The 17809-nt window shown below is 29.8% G+C and overlaps 1 protein-coding gene across 2 annotated transcripts; it reads left to right on the plus strand.

Annotated features, from left to right (window-relative positions):
• Positions 1–1586: 1586 nt before the first annotated feature.
• Positions 1587–17241, plus strand: LOC130978987 (LEAF RUST 10 DISEASE-RESISTANCE LOCUS RECEPTOR-LIKE PROTEIN KINASE-like 1.1). Of its 2 annotated transcripts, none has more exons than XM_057902322.1 (4): positions 1587–2952; positions 14766–14804; positions 15502–15753; positions 16027–17241. In XM_057902322.1, exons 1-4 carry the CDS (start codon positions 2049–2051, stop codon positions 17007–17009), a joined length of 2178 nt encoding a protein of 725 aa, XP_057758305.1. In that variant the 5' UTR covers positions 1587–2048; the 3' UTR covers positions 17010–17241. The 2 variants fall into 2 exon arrangements, with proteins under 2 accessions (XP_057758305.1, XP_057758306.1); XM_057902323.1 differs by lacking the exon at positions 1587–2952 and adding an exon at positions 7290–7481 and having other exon boundaries at positions 16027–17239.
• Positions 17242–17809: the final 568 nt, after the last annotated feature.

A 17809-nucleotide genomic window follows, 5' to 3' on the forward strand; every position in this document is an offset into this window, starting at 1 on the left:
TATACCAAATTCAAAGCCAGAGTCGCTACGGGAGCAAGCACCTTTAGCTACTTTATCTAATCACCTCTAGAATGGAATATTCAATTTAATCGGTTATTTAACGGATAATTTGATATAAGAGTAAAAGATAAATAAATCTCTGGTCATTTTTTTTAGACATTTTTGTTTCTTAAAATTTAAAAATATTTTTAAACCCTGACTTTTTTAAAAGTTTGACAAAAAAGTCTTTCCGTTCATATAGGTCCGTCAGAGTCAACAATTTGACATGATTCCATTATACTGACCTAGTCTTGCGGATACATATGTGAATGGAACCTTTTCAAAATGGGACAATTAAGTTCCCGGCTGCAAAACAACGTCGTTTCAAAGACAGCCCTAAACACGACAGAGTTTCTTCTTCCTCTTCATCACACGTAGCTTCATTCTCCCTTTACCATCACCATCTCCATCTTCATGAACCTCCAGCCATGACCGCCGACGATCTCCCCCGCGTTTGAAGAAACCCCAAAACCGTAAACACATTTTCAATTTCTCTTCTTCCCCTCTCCTCTCCTTTGATTTGCGCGTCGCCCTCCTCTCACCACCATCACCTCCTATTCACCATCACCACCACTCCATAATTGCCGTTCAGACGCCAACAACTACCATCTTTCTCTTCCATCGTCGAAACCACCACTCTTGCCGTCCCAGAACCACCGCAGCCTCCACCATATGTGATGAAACCGCCGTGGTCCTCTCTCTTCCCCTCCTCTTCGTCGTCCCACATCATTGCCGCCTCTCGCTGTTTCATCGCCAGCAGTCCACGCCACCACCGCGGCCTCCTCCACTTTTTTCTCCTTTCTCCTTTTTCCCTTTTCCCTGTTCTAGCTCACATTCTCACTCTTTCTTTCCCTTCACAAAAATAGAAGAAAAAGAACGACCCCTTTCACTCTCCAACCACCATCTTTATCAACATCATCGCTGGCCATTTGTCTCGCCTCTAGTGATCACATGTCTGGCCACCACAGAACCACCACCTGCTGCCTTCTTCTTCTTCTCCTCCCTTTGGCCCTCACCTAATCTCTCTCTAGCTCACCCTCTCTCAGATTGCAGAACCGTAAAACCACAAAATGCTGTCGTTTTAGAGTGCAAGGACTTATTTGTCTACTGTAACAGACACATAACTTTGTAACGATTACGTGAGTGTCACTTCACCAATTTCAGTTTGTTTTTTGAGAAACAAATGGACGGAAGGATCTATCCGATCACCGTTTATAAAATTTAGAGACTTAAAAGTATTTCCAAATTCTAAAGGACAAAATATTTGCTAAACAAAAGATTAAAGACTTATTTGTTCTTTACTCTTGATATAATTATATAAAATTCGATTAGACTCATTCTCATTTAGATTTGGTATCTAATTAAATTTTACAAAAATAGAAAAAAACCCAATTACCTTATAATTCAATTAAAAAATATATAATTTGTAGAGTTGATATTCGATATTAATATGTAGTTTTAACATGTGCTAATATAAATTTGTTATAATCTCTTACATTATTTTCTTTTGTCATTCTCTCTGTAACTTTTAATGTTATTTTTTTAATTTTAACTGAATACCCAATTATTCCAATAGAACCAAACCAATTTTAGTGAGTCAGGATCGGATACAAGTTAAAAGATGTTAAACTTAATCCAAACCGAACAAATTATATTTTAATTGGTTTAGATAAAAGAAGAGAAGATTCTTTAGGATTCTAAGCGTCCTTATTATTCTAAGCGGCCTCCCAGGAGCAGTCTAATAAGTAAAGCAACGCTGAAGTTGTACTTTTCTACTTTCCCATGTCAAAGTAACTGTTCTATCTAAATCATGACAAGAGGCGGATTCTACTTGCATATACCACAATAGATTCACTAGATTGGGCTTTTTAAGTTATTCCTATTCATTTAAAGGTCAAGATATGAGGCCAAGAAAGGACATCTAGAGAGTACTAGACAAACAGCCATCAACTTCGGTTGCTGCTCAAACCCTCCCATGCCATATCACAGACACTTTTTTCTCTTTCTTGATGACATATTCAGACACATCCTCTTCCAGTTCTTCAATCTCTCTCTTTCTTCCATGCTCTCATTTTGATTCATCTCAAATGATTCAACCAACTCTCCCCTACATCCTCCTCAAGTTCTTGTTACGTTTTCCCCTTCACAATCACATCGTTATCCTCCTCTTCTTGGTCCAAATCAAAGTCACTTTCTCTGCTACAGCTCCAAACTTCACAGCTTGCGAGCCCGTGAATTGTGGTCACGGCCCAGATATAAGCTACCCTTTCTACATCACAGGGAAACAAAAACCCTTTTGTGGGTACCCAGGTTTTGACCTCACTTGTGGCAAAAATGGCTTCCCAATTCTCGATCTCATCAACACCCAACACATCATCCAACAAATCTTCTATAACAACAACTCACTCCGAGTCTCCAACCCCGTTTTTTCAACTCCAAACACTTCTCAGTGCATTCTTCCCACACAGAATCTCACCGTTGGCAAGTACAGGTTTAGTATTGCTCCCAATCAGAGGAACCTCTTCGTGTTCTATGGTTGTAACTTAACGTTGCTTCCTGAAGAGATGAAAGAACATAAAATCGGGTGTTCTGTTCATAGTAATTTATCCGTTGTGGCGTTGTATGCGGAAGACGTCACGAATGTGAGAGTAGCGGAAGAGAATTGCAGAGGTGGGTGGGTGAATGCAACGGTGGAAGATGAAAAGCGAGGGAATGTTCGAGAAGCTCTTGAAGAAGGGTTTGTGATGAGTTGGAATGCAAGTAATTGCAGCACGTGCTTGAATAGTGGGGGAAGATGCGGGTTTGATACAAGGCCAGCTATATACGCTTTCAGGTGCTTCTGCCGTGATGGAGTTCATGTTGCGCAGTGTAATCTTCCGCCGCCGCCTTCGCCACCTGGACCGCAACAACCAGGTTAGCCTCCTCCTCCTCCTCTTCGTCTCACTTGGTACCAAATCTACGGAGAGTGGTAGCGCGCCTATATTTTTAGGGAAAAAATGCGAACATAGTTGATATTAACTCAGAAATTTTAGACTTATTTTTTTAATTAATGTAAGTCAATTTTTATATTATTAGACTTTAAAATTTATAATATTAAAAAAATAATAAATGGTTTTAGTTATGTAAAATTACTTTTAATTTAAATATAAGAAAAAAATATTAGTTACATATTTTATTTTTTAACATATTATATAAAATACTGAGAATTTAGTGAAATATTTAAGAGCGGTACAAAATTATTTTAAAAGATAAAAATAATAAATTATCTTATTAAAATATAGTATTAATTTGATAAAAAAAACTTATTTTTTAGAAATAATAAATAATTTGTATATTTGATTTAATTTGTAAAAATATTTAAATAATTTTTTTAATAATATTTGATATTTTTTTAAATTAATATAATTTTTAAAATTTCTATCATTTTTATTTTAAAGATTATTTTTGTGTGTGTCTGAATATTTTTTAATATATTTGTAATAATTTACTTTAAACTTAATAAAATTTGAAGAATTAATACTCACTTTTTTTTTAAATTTGAGGTTAAATTTACTCTTAAAACTATAATTGACTCAATTTGCATTTTAAATTTTACGCCAACTTACTGAAATTTAAATTCTGCCTAAGTTTAATGTGATTGGAATTTACTAGATTTTTTATAAATTTGACTACTTTATAATATTTTCATGATTACGATAATAACAAGTTCAATTTAAAAAATTTGAAATTCTAGAAGTAGCAATTAATTTTTTAAAAAACTCTAACAAGTCTCGATCACATAAAATCTGAATCTAGTTAAAGAATTGTAGTAAGTTAATGTATTAAATTAACACATTATTAACAAAAAATCAATTCAAAAATAAATACAAATTATGATTACAAATTTCAAAATCTAATTTAAGTCTATTAAAATTTTAAAAATTAAATAAAATTTAATTTTAAATTTTAAAGATCAAATTGGTTATTAACTGTGTATTTTTTACTTTAACAATATAATTTTTTTTTATTGACTTAACAATATAGTCTTTAAAGGAAAGTAAGACGCCCTTGATTCACAAGAAAATTATTAAAATTTGACAAATTTCTGTTTTCTTTAATCTTTAGGAGTGCCGTGAGTGTTACAATTAGTTTAAAGATTATTTTTTCCGAATCAAAATATTTTTATTAACTAAAACAGTTATCTATATTCCTCTTTCTATTGAATAACTTCAAACGGTCTAGCTTTGTGGTTGACCAATCTGAAATGTTAGTATTAAAATTAATTAATAAAAGATAAAATTAGTACAAACACTATTTTTACACTTTGTTTGTTTGGATATAAAAAAATAAAAAAATAAAAAATAGAATTATTTGTGTATTATTTAAATAAAAAATAAATAAAAAAACAAATTTTTTTTATTTAGATAACAAATAAAAAAATTATAATAATATAAAATTATATTAATATTTTTAAATAATTTGTTTGTTTTATTAATTAAAAAATAAATTTATAATTTTACTCATTTTTATTTATTTTTCTTCTATTTTTATCACATCTTAAAAAAAAAACTTTACATAAGACTCTAATTATATTTTTTCTTTTCATCCAATTTTCATTCCTCATTTAAATAATAAAAAATTTATTTTTTCATTTTTTTTATTTTTTTCTTATTTTCTATAAATTCAAACAACTCATTAATCTTTATATATGGCTGAATTGTTAGTTATATAAGACATGATTAGGCTGGCACGTAGACTTCGGCGCATAGCCCAAGTTTAGCTTTCAATAGTCAAAAGTCAAAACTATCTGCCACTTGGTTAGAAAACAAAGCAATCGTTTATTAGTGATTTAGTGGCCCACCTCTACCAATATGAACTTGATTCATGCGATACTCCGATTACATGGTGACATACTAACATGTATGTTTATGAACTATATTAGACTAATTATTACTACTATTATTATAGTTGTCAGAATATTGTTACAAGATAGAAACTTAATAAATAAATTTTAAATTAAATGAGGGGAAAATTTTTTTCCATCATGCACAGACAGTTAGACACTGATCTAGAATACGACACGATATACCGATATATAAATTTTAAAATTTTATAAAACATAAAAACACACGTATATATAAAATATAAAGTATTTTTTTTATAAATCATAATAATATTTTAATATTTTATTAATATTAAAACATAAATTAATTTTTAATGTCTTATTTTATTTATATAAATTATTTAAAATATTTTTTATTTTAATAAATAAAAATATATACTATTTTTAAATTTATTTTAAGAATACATATTACGAATAAGATTGGATACACTGATACATAATTGTATTTAGGTGTGTCCAAACATATCCGAATTAAAATTTTTTATTTTTTTATTAAGATACGGTTGGAAACAACAGTCAAAGAGTATCGTATCCGAAATATATCTGACATGCAGATACAATAATTTAGTAAAGTATCTGTACTTCATAGATTTTTTTAAATAATGTTACAATCCTTTTTCAGTAAAAATGGTTTTATTCGATAAGACTCATTTAGTCACAATTTTTATATGATAATCAGTTTGACCCTTGACTTTTTATAACCGTGAAACAAGCTAATTTTTTTGTTGCCAACCTAATATGGCTTTTTTTGGAGTTAATTGTTATTGTGGTAGTTTAACAACGACTTTCCATGATACTTGTGGAATTCAATGTAATTTGGTGTCGCTCACTCAAATGGTCTAAATTCTTTAAACGTGTGGATGACTCGATTTAGGGTGACTTTGATAAAATTTGGACTCTACAAAAGTAGTTTATTAAAATTAATTTTTTAAAATTCTGGCGGTTATATTTGATAAATAAGAATAAGTGATTTTTGAAAGACACAAGTTATATAATTGTGTTTTATAAATTTACTTTTAACATTTAAAAATGAATTTAATAAACAAAAATTAACAAAAAGTACTCCGATAAAGTCATTAAATGTGTTTCCCACTGAGTATGACATCCGGTTTACATAAGAGATAAGACTATTTGATGTGCCTTCGTAATACGGTAATAGCAATGGTGTAGATGTAACAGTCCGTTAAGTTAGTATTTATGTCTATTAGTTGGCGTTTGTTCTCTGATATCAGAACTGGGAATAAGAGATTAAAATTTAATATTATGTTTGATAGTTAAAATAAAAAATAAAATTTTATATTTTTTAGTATTTTTAAAAAATAAAAATATAGAAAATTAAAATTTTTAAAGATAAAATTAAAATTTTAATTTTTTTTTTCAAAAATATTCCTCTCCTCAACTAGTCAAATTTCAAATATAATCCCACAATTTCTTTCCTCTCAAACCATGCCTCTTGTAACTTTCATTTTTTCTGCCACTACTGCCCTTATTGTCGGTGACATCAGTAATGAATCCACCAGAAAACCAACCAGTAAAGAAATTTAAGTTATCATCTCCTCCCGGCTCACTCTCAGCCTCACCTCACTCATCAACGGCGTCCCCTCGTGGTTTCTCCCACTTTTGACTCGTCAGCCTCCAGTCTTGCCTCCACTAAAGCTTGTCGTATTATTATCGCGTTTGTTCTGTCTCTCTGTGATTGCGTTGTGTTGCTGTTCTATTCTGCCATCTGGAGGAAGTTGTTACGAAGAGAGGGATGCGATGAAGGGGGAGGATTTCGAGACGGCGGCGGAGAGTATCCTCCCTCAATGGTGTGGTCGGAGAACTTGGTGTGGCGACGACGCTGCAACTTCGTTTTGGTGATGATTTTCAGAGGGAAAGGGAAAATGAGAAAAGGAAAGGGAATGTCATTAAGGTTTATTTTGTTTTTAATTTTTTGAGCAAAGTATATTTTTTTGTCGTGGAACTTTAGCAAAAATTTTAAAATTATCTTTTAAGTTTTATTTTGTTTTAATTTTACTCTAAAAATATTTGATTTGCTTTAAATATATTTTCAACGGCTAAATTTTTAAAAAATTTAAGACCAATATAATAATAATGTATGAAAATTATGTTTGATGTGCTTGTGTTGAGGAGAAATTTTTATGAAATTATTGTTGAATCGATGTTAAATTTTTTGAAAAATTAGCCGTCAGAAATATATTTGATGTAAATCGAAAATTTTTGAAATAAAATTAAAACAAAATAAAATTTAAAGATATTTTTAAATTTTTTATCAAACTTTAAGAATAAAAAATATATTTTATTTTATTTTTTTAATTAAAAAGGGTATTTAAGCTATTTAATCAAGTAATCTTGTTTGTTTTAATCTCTATTTATCTTATACCAAACAAGAAATTGAGACATAACTTGATTATGTACACTTTACACTAAACACAATACAAAAACTTAATTTTAGTCTCTGTCTCTTAATTTTTATCTCTTAGGTAGCGTTTGTTTTGCAGTACTGAGACAGATACTGAGAGACTGAGACACAGTATCATGTTTGTTGGCTCAGAGACTGGTACTAAAATTTCTGTCTCTGTCTCCAAAATTTCAGTATTTCAGTATTTCAGTGCCTCCAAAATGTAGGGACACAAGGGACTGATATTTTTAGAAACAGAGACTGAAACTTTAATAATATTTTATACCTAAAATACTCTCATTTTAATTAATTAATTCCAATTTTATCCTTTGTGCAAATTAAATTAGAGTTTTATTCTTGTTTCAATTTTTGTCTCTCACTTGACACCAAACAGAATACTAAAACTTATTTCAGTCTCTGTCTCTTAGTCTCTGTCTCTCAGTCTCAGTCTTTCAGTATCTGTCTCTCCACCAAACGCTACCTTAGGTAGTGTTTATTTTTAGAGACCAAGACTGAAACTAGGGGATTGAGACTCCAAATTGTGTTTGGTAGTTAGAGATTGAAACTAAAATTTCGATCTCAAGACACAAAATTTCAATCCCTTCAATACCTCCAGAAAGTGGAGACACAGGAGATTGAAATTTTTAGAAACTGAAACTGAAACTATAATAACATTCCTTCTCAAAAATACCTTCATTCAACTTTTCAAATTCTAAATTTACTTCTCAATCTCTATATTTATCTTAAACTAAATATAATACTGAGATATAATTCAATCTAGTATATTTTACACCAAATACAGTACAAAGACTTAATTTAATTTCTGTTTCTTAATCTCAGTCTTTCTTTCAAATGCAGTCTTAGTCTCAATCTTGTCTTCCAAACGCAATCTTTAAGGCATGGACATAGGACTTGCAATGGGTAAAGTAGGATTTGGCCTCTACTCTAACTCTACACCTACTAGTTGAAAACTTTCTTAAAACTCTACCTTATGCTATTCGCGAATTGAAAATCTCTTAACCATAATCCTATCTGGCCTGAAAGTTTTAAACTCTACCTTATCCTACCATACCTACAGAAAAATCAAATTTTTTCAAGCAAATAAAAATTTTAATCATTCCAAAATTTCATACATATTAATAAAACAAAAAATTAAAAATTAAGTTCGACTCAAAATTAAAAACAATAAAATTTTAAAAAAATTCAACATAAAATTACAAATAGCATAATAATCAAATTTTTAAAAAATAATACTTAGATCTTAGAATTTTTAAATGATATATAAATTTTATTTTTATTTTATGTTAATTTTATAGATATATAAATACTTTAAATTACTAATTTAACTAACTAGTTTAATAATTATTCATTTACTCTAAACTATTATGACACGGATATATATTTAGGGTTTGTTTGTTAAAATAATTATTTTTATGAACACAGTAGAACATAAGGTAATGTTTGATTAGTCACCATGTTCAACGAAGACATAAATATGATGATACTCATCCTCTATTTGTTTATTGAGATATAAATGTTTTATAGACACGTTAATATATAAATATTTATAAAGGAAAGTGTTAAATAAACAATAATTATCTTGAACAACATAAATAATTATCAATCAAATATAAGTACATTATATCTTAATTTAATGTTACTCATTAAATTTACTTTTTTAACCCTATTAATTCATATTATTTACACATTATTTAAAAATATTATTAATTACCTATATTTTTCATCTAAGAAATATATGTTTTTAGTATTTTTTTTAGAATTGAGACAACTAACAATGACACATAATATATAAGATACAAAATTTAACATTTTTATTTCTTTTTTTTTAAATTATCAATTTTATTTTTATTTTTTTTATCAACTTTTATTCTCCCTCCTCCCATCTCCTTTTTCCTTTCTTCCTCCCTCGTCCCTCCACCAATGATATTCTCTCATACTTCTTCCATCATTGCCACTAGCACCGCCGCCGTGCTCTATTCTCTTCGTCCTCCATGTCTTACCCATTACCACTTGTCCATATATATTGTTTTTGCTCTACCATCGTCCATATTTATTGATTTTAGAATAAGTCGGGAATTTTTCTTCTTATGAATATTAAAATTATAGTGTTAGACTGTTAGAGTTATGTGAGATATTTTGAAAATTGGAGGAGAACAGTATTACTTTTAAACAAAAGAAGTCAAAAATTATTTTATTTTTCGTTAGAGTTATCAGGGATTATTTTACCCTCCATTAGAGTTGACAGAATAAAAGATATAAATGACTGACAAAATTAATAATAAAAAATTAATTAAATAATTAATTTTAGTTAAAAATTAAAATGTCTTATTCTAAATTTTTTTAGAACCAAAATAGATAAATATTTAAAAAAAAAAAAAGAGACAAAGCAATCCTTTAATCACTAGTTTGAGCCATACCATTTCCTTTTCACCTAAAACGGTGTTTGAGAGACTAGATAGTCCCTACTTTTTTTTTAAAAAAAATGATGTAATTCTAGATAAAATACTATTATGTCTCAAATGTGAATAGTTAAGGGATCGCTTTGTCATTTATTTTTTATTAAGAATTTTGTGGTCACCATGTCTCCCGAAAACTTTTAATTGAAGATAGAAATACTATCGAAAGATGAAAACAACGAAATATCTTAAAAAAATTTTTAAAGATGACAAAAGCACTCAAACTTGAAATACACATATGATTGTATTCGTAAGTCGTAACACCCAACGTTGAATTTACTAGAAAAGAAGTGTGCTAGTTGTGAAACTAAGTTTCAAAACTATTTGTTAGACTCTTTCACATCTCAGTTTTCTTCTCGTTCCTAGACAAGTGATGACGATAGCATATGTCATCTGTAGTTCTGTACCAAAAAATCATTGCCGACCATTTTGACTTTTATAAATAAAATCATGTAATAGAACATTTTTTTTTAGATATGGAAGTAACTTTGCCGTAACACTTAATTATTGAATAATAATTTATTCTTTATTAGAATTTATTTTTATTTAACTTAATTTTATTTATCCAAGAATACTAAAGTTTAAGATTACACTTAAAAGAGTATTTGAAAGAACGAGACAAGACATGCAAACTTTTTTTTATTTAAATAAAAAATTCATTTTTTATAAATTTAAATCAGGTACAAAAGTTCATCAATTTGTACACTTAGTTTCAGTTTTATACTAAGAGATTGAGAAAACAAGATTTATAAGATTTTTGGTGACTATCAATAAAAATAAGACAATTTTTTCCTTCTCTCTATTTTCACAAGCAGAAACAGCAAAAATGAATCACAAAAAGTAAATCGTTTTTGTTTTGATAGGTAGCAACAATGAGACAAAATGAGGTCTAATTTTTAAGTTTGTTTTCGCTGGCTCAAAACTAAAAATGAATGATTGTTTTGTGCTTCATTTTTACTGTTTTAAGATCCAAAAATTGTACAAAAAATTTCTTTGTTTTTCCAGGCTATACGTTCGAAAATGTAACAAATTATTTTTTATTTTTATGATTGCAAAAATGTATTTAAATATATATATAAATTGATAAACTTTTATATCTTAATGTAATTATGTAAATAATAAAAATTTTTATTTAAATAAAAGAAACTCAGACATAAAGATATAAAAAATCAATCAGTAAACTTTAAGATCTTTAATGCAAATTCTCAAGTAGACAATTGATCAGAACATACTAAACTTTATTATTTTATATTATAGGCAGCTTAAATTATATATATATAGTTCGTTGAAGCATAAATATATTAATACACAGTCTTTATCCTCCTCCTATATGAGGTTTGCCAATTTCTTTTTTTATTATATTGATTAAAATCTGAAATATCTTTTGAAGCCATAAATATAAAGTATTCTAGCTAGCTTTCCTTTGACTTTATGAGGAAAAAATTCGTAAAATAAATCTTTTCGATCAAATGTAATTACTTTCCACTCCAATAGTAGCCAACAAATGATGTTGAAAATTCAAGATGAAAAACTGATATCATAAATTAGCCCACTGAATTAGACCTTCGAGTGCCGTTAATTCAGTGGGTGGAAAAAAAGGAAAATGATGAGGATATCTCCTTAGATACTGTTACACACTTACACGTTGTCAGGAACATCACCTTGCACCTATAATTTCTCTCCTAATAATTAATTGGCTTTCTTTTTTAAATATGTTTGATAATAAAAAAAACAGTAAAAAATAATTATAATTTATTTTATTTAGTATTTATTAATTATTATAATAATTAATGAATATTAAATATGACAAGTTGTGACAATTTTTTTTGCTTTCTTAATATTACCATTTTTAAACTAGTAATAAATATATAAATCATTATCAACTAGCTCATTAAATTATTTAGCAGCCCACGTTTCCTCCTCTATATTTAATAGGTTTCAGCTTAAACTCACAACAAAAATAATCGAAAATTCTAACTCAATCTTTTAATTATTCTTCTAATTAAATTTTTTTTTTGTACTTTTTAAAAAATAATATATATATATATGTATATTTGAATTTATTATTCTTTTAAGAATTAGAAAAATAATTAAAAAGATAAATTAAAACTTTTAACTATTACTCTAAAATACAAATATCTATTGTTATTCTTTGTCGTATCTTATTCACTATTGTGCTTATTTTTTCTATTTTATTATTATTATTATTATTATTATTATTATTATATATGCATGAATAAAAAGAGTGGTACTATCAAAAGAAAAGTGAAAATATCCATTTCTGTTGTCTATAATAATAATAGAAAAAGGTTAGTTACTACTCTATCCAAGAAGTTACCGTTTGTACTCGCTTAGTATTATAAAGTTCCCGTGAATAATAAGCAATTTAATGTGTGTAATATAGATAAAATATTATATTTTCTTTAATAGAAGAATATGAAGAACAAAAAAATATTTTCAGATTTTCTTTAATATAATAAAAACATTTTTGAAAAAAAAAAGTTAAGACACTAAAAAAAAAGTCAAACCTCTATAAACAAAGATAAATGCTAAAGAGCCAACTTATTTATTATTTTTAGTTAGCAGTTAGTTAATAATATTTAAAAATGTAAATTAAAAATATATTATTAAATTATTAAACTAAAAAAATTAGATTAATAGTTAAAAATATTTATCAAAAATAACAAATTATGATAATCCATCAACTTTTCCCTAAACAAATATAAGCTTAGTGAAAATGATGATTACTAATCCTCATGTTAAGTAACACCAAATTTATTTAGTATTATCCATATTGAATAATAAACACAAGACTAATATAGTAGCGCTTATCAGTCTGCTGGTTATAATGATAAACACTCTTTCAATAAGAACTCAATCAGAAATAGTCAGGGGGGTTTTATTATTTAGAAGTGGAATGCAACAAAATAGAAGTAGTCAGGGCTTTCTTTGCTTCTCATACACGAGAATAGCTTTGGTCTTGTTATTTCTAATTGTAACACCATTTTAAACTGTTTTAGATATTTTCAGATCACACATGTTAAGAGAGATGAAAACTTGGTGGCCCACAAATTAGCTAATTTAGCTTTTACCCAACTAAACTTAATATGGCTGAAAGAGATACCTGCTGAAGTTTGTAATTTGCTAAATCAGAAGAAATTGACCACATCTTACGTACGAAATCACCTGAGTGGGGACAGTGCACTTTATGTACTTGAAATTTACAACTTAGAGACAAAATAGATAGATGAGAATGAGAACTAGGAAGGTGCCCAGAAAGTTTGAACTTCGAAGTCGTTGATCATACTCATGTTCTTGACGGCATGATGTGAATATGCGATGCCAGCATTCCCTTGTAGACGCGTTTGTACGTAGTCCCACATAAAAATCCGCGTCACTTGGTTCACAGTGTGAACTCCTCACATCCTAAAATAAAGACCTTTGGCCTTTTTCCCCTTTCCTCTCTTTTCATTTGCTCTTCATGCCACCATTATTCCTCTACTTTTACCTCTTACCTGTTACTTATTCCCCAGAATCAACATTTCAGTCAGTGTGATGTTCCTGAACATGCTCACAAGATTTCATTAGGTCTATTCTGTTTTCTATAGAGTTTACCAAGGCTTCTTGATTGAGACCTTGAACTATATAGTCTTAAAGAGAAATGTCAAATTCTTTTTCTATCAAATTAAGATTCCAAAATTGAGCTCATTTCAAATTTCCTTGTATGGGGGGTTAGTTTTTTTGTTTTCCCAAGGATCCTCCAGCCCAACAGGCTAAGGAATGATCAGCCATCAACCTTCGAACTCCTGATATTTGTTTAAGCGATTAAGTGAGCAAACCACTCGATCAATCCAAATTGGTTTGTTATTAGTTATTACCTACCCAATTGACACCTCTTTCTTCGATTATGCTCAGTTCAACAAGTTACCTTGGTTAATTTTCAAATTACAATGGCGAATTAAGTGATATATTTATGAAGAAGGAAGCTGTAACAGGAAAAGGACAAATCATGCTGCTTGATTCCATATGCTGCTGCTTCTCATAAATTTGGGTATTCAAGATGGCTCTAGTTCATGAATTTGTCTTCCTAGTCTTTTCTCAACTCACTCTTCGCTTAGTAGCCGAACCTTGTCCACCTTCACTTGATTGTGGATATCTTGGCAAAATCAGATTCCCTTTCACCAAAACAGGATATGAGCAATGTGGCATATTGACAATACACAATTGTGATTCTAATTCCAAACCTAAACAGATCCAACTACAGAACAATGGGAAATTCTTCCAAGTTATGAATGTAAATAAGGATCCGGATGGCACGACTACCTCGATGTACATAAGAGACAACGATCTCTATAATCTTCTGGAAAGAAAAAGTTTGTGAAGCCTTCAGCCACAATTATAGTCTTCCTTTCAGCTTTCATTTTGCTCATTTTCATATCAAACACAACACAACTCTACTGAAGTGCAACAAGCATATGGTCCATGTAGAACTCCGGAAAGGAATTTCTAATTATTCAGGGTGCTCTGCCGATGATTATGATCTATATTATGGACCTTCCATCAATCATAGTCCTATGAGTTCTTCGACAGCATGCATACCAATCAACCTTCCAATCAAAGACTTCCCGGATTCGCCAGATCCATTTACGTTTTTAACTGCTAATTTATTAACTGTGGTACAGTTGTCTGATGAATGCGTAAATTGTCACTACCTTAGAAGAGGGCAGTGTCAACTTAACAGTGAAGGGAAATTTTACTGTGCCAATGGTATTACACGAGTTCTAGTTGTAGTTGCTTTCGTTGTTTTAAACACAAGTTCTTTTTGTTCCCTTCTGAATCTTACTTGTGCTACAATTCTACAACTGGAGTTTTTTTTTTTTTTTCTTGTTTTATAGAACTTTATTATCTTCATACATTTGAATATTGATGAATCTTTATTAATTGTGTCTTTGAATTTGTGCTGCAGAGAAAAAAAGATTGAGCAAGGCTGGGAAAGTTGGCATAGGTAATGTGTACTTTCTGCACAATAATTGTTATTTTCACTGTCTGCCATCAAAATCTGATTCTGATTTCATATTCCTTAAGCATGTAAAAAATGGAAGAACCCTTCTCCTCTCACGCGTATTCTCAATCCCTCTTCCAAAAATATGAAAAAACTTGAAAGATCTATAAATATTTATTTACTTTTTGTCAATGTCATGCAATCATGTACTATTGCACTTCATAGGAAAGTACTATGAAATTATACAATTATAACTATATTAGGTATACACTAAAATCAACTACAAAAATCAATGACTCGTATAAAATACACATTAAAAATAAATTAAATCATACATATATTTATACAAAAATAAATAGTGACTGATTTTAATGTACAAATAACATTTTTAAAAATCTAACATAGTAGGGTGAGATACACCCATGCTATGGGTAATTTACGATCCTAATTAAAAACAAATATCTTTTCTAAATTAGAAGGTCTAATTTACTATCCTAATAAAAGACGTATAAGAGAGTGTCCAGAGAGTACTATATTTACTCTAATTATATCCTTTATCATAGCTTCTCTGAGTGATATGATATTTCTGTATTTAACTAAACTATTCGTTAATATAACATCTGTAAATATCTCAGACCAAATAAATTTCAGTAGAATCTGATAACCTCTATTGATAGTTTCTTTTGATTCCCTTCCACAGCATTAGGTGTCATACTCCCAAGCATCTTAATCATTGGATTGCTCCTTCTGTTCTTCAAACGAAGACGTAGTTTCTCACGTGAATTCCAGACAAGAAACACTTATGCTGATCACTCCTCAAATCCAGACGTAGAAGGCGGAAGCGTGTACTTTGGAATTCCCCTTTTCTCCTACAAGGAGCTTGAAGAAGCAACAAGCCGCTTCGACCTTAATAAACAAGTTGGAGATGGAGGATTCGGGACCGTCTACTATGGTAGGCAACTCGAACCTGAACTTATTAGTTGAAAAATGTTCAACAAAAATGTTATGTGCACGTCAAAAATCAGCAACCAAATCAACCATCATGTATTTGTACATAAATACATATATTGTTTTATTTATCTTTAATATATATTTTGTACTTCAACATGTATTTTATACGGATAACTGATTTGGCTGCTGATTTTGAATGTACACATAGCATGGTTGAATATTCAATTCAATTGGTCTTCCCTTGTATAGTTTATGCTTAGCTCATAACATTCAGGGAAACTCCATGACGGACGAGAAGTTGCCGTGAAACGCTTATACGAGCACAACTACAGACGAGTTGAGCAGTTCATGAACGAAGTGCAGATCCTCACACGTTTGCGCCACAAGAATCTTGTGTCCCTCTATGGCTGCACATCACGCACGAGCCGCGAACTACTGCTTGTATATGAATATATTCCCAACGGAACTGTTGCTTCTCACCTTCATGGTGAATCAGCAAAGCCTGGCTTACTACCTTGGTCCACAAGAATGAAAATTGCTGTAGAAACTGCTAGTGCTTTAGCTTATCTCCATGCTACTGACATCATTCACCGCGACGTAAAAACCAACAACATTCTTCTTGATTACAGTTATTGCGTTAAAGTTGCAGACTTTGGCCTTTCAAGACTATTCCCCAATGATGTTACACATGTCTCCACGGCGCCACAAGGAACTCCGGGTTATGTTGATCCGGAGTATTACCAATGTTATCAGCTTACGAGCAAGAGTGATGTGTATAGTTTTGGAGTCGTGCTGATCGAGTTAATATCGTCTAAGCCGGCTGTTGATATGAACAGAGACAAGGATGAGATTAATTTGTCGAATCTTGCCATAAAGAAGATTCAAGAAGGTTCGCTTGTTGAGCTTGTTGACCCTTGTCTGGGTTTTGATTCGGACAATGAGGTTAAGAGGATGGTTGTTTCGGTTGCGGAATTAGCTTTTCAGTGTTTGCAACGGGACAAGGAATTGAGACCTTCAATGGAGAAAGTGTTGGAGATGCTGTTGAGAATTGAGAGTGGGAAGCATGAACCAGAGCATTTAGAAGTAGTAGATGCTGGTCATGGTGTCAGTAATGTAAATTCTCAACAACCACAACCTTCAATTTCACCAGAATGGGACCAAATTGTGTTGTTGAAGAATGTGAAGCCACCTTCTTCGCCAATAACTGTTACTGATAGCTGGGAAAGTGAATCCACTACGCCTAATGTTAGTTCTTAATATATTAAGCTATTAGCAATTGTTGGTAATCCATTCTTGCTTTCAGCACTTTTTTTGTTGGAAGTGACTCTATCCTAACCCGAGCATGAATGAATATATATATATATTCTCATCCACTTGTATAGGATAGATGATTGTATTATGCGGCATACCACTATCAATGTCATACAAAGAGTATAGAGAACATAAATCTGTCCGTCTATGTAGAAATCTAAGTCATTCTACATTGAATTAAGAAATTAATGATATTTGAGTTTAAAAATCAATAAAATTTATTATTTTGATTCATATTTAGTCAACAAAATTATTTTTTTATATTAAATTTAATAGTATAAAAATAAAATATTAACTCAAAATATTGAATAATATTAATAAAAAATTTTGGCTTTTAATTTTTTTAATTTTTTTTATAAGTTTTTCAAATACACATCAAATTTATAGTTTTTACATTAAATTCTCACTCACTCTCACACTCACTCTCTCTCTCTCTCTCTATATATATATATATATATATATATATATATATATATCATTTTACAATAAACTAAACCATATTTAAGTATCAATGTCTCAAATGGCATTGATTCAAGTACCTTTTTGCAACTGAAGAATTTCTATTCGACTCTAAAAATATCAACATAAGCTGTTCTAAAATATTTAGTTAGTGAAAATCATATTTATGTATTTTATATCAACTCAGGTAAAGGTAGGTGAAAAAAAAAACATTTTTATTTTTACTTTGAAATAATTGAATATTTTTATTTACCTTTTTTTTTAATCTTTGATTGGGGTATACTTCC

The sequence above is a fragment of the Arachis stenosperma genome, chromosome 5, assembly GCF_014773155.1.
Source record: "Arachis stenosperma cultivar V10309 chromosome 5, arast.V10309.gnm1.PFL2, whole genome shotgun sequence".
Classification (NCBI taxonomy): Eukaryota; Viridiplantae; Streptophyta; class Magnoliopsida; order Fabales; family Fabaceae; genus Arachis; species Arachis stenosperma.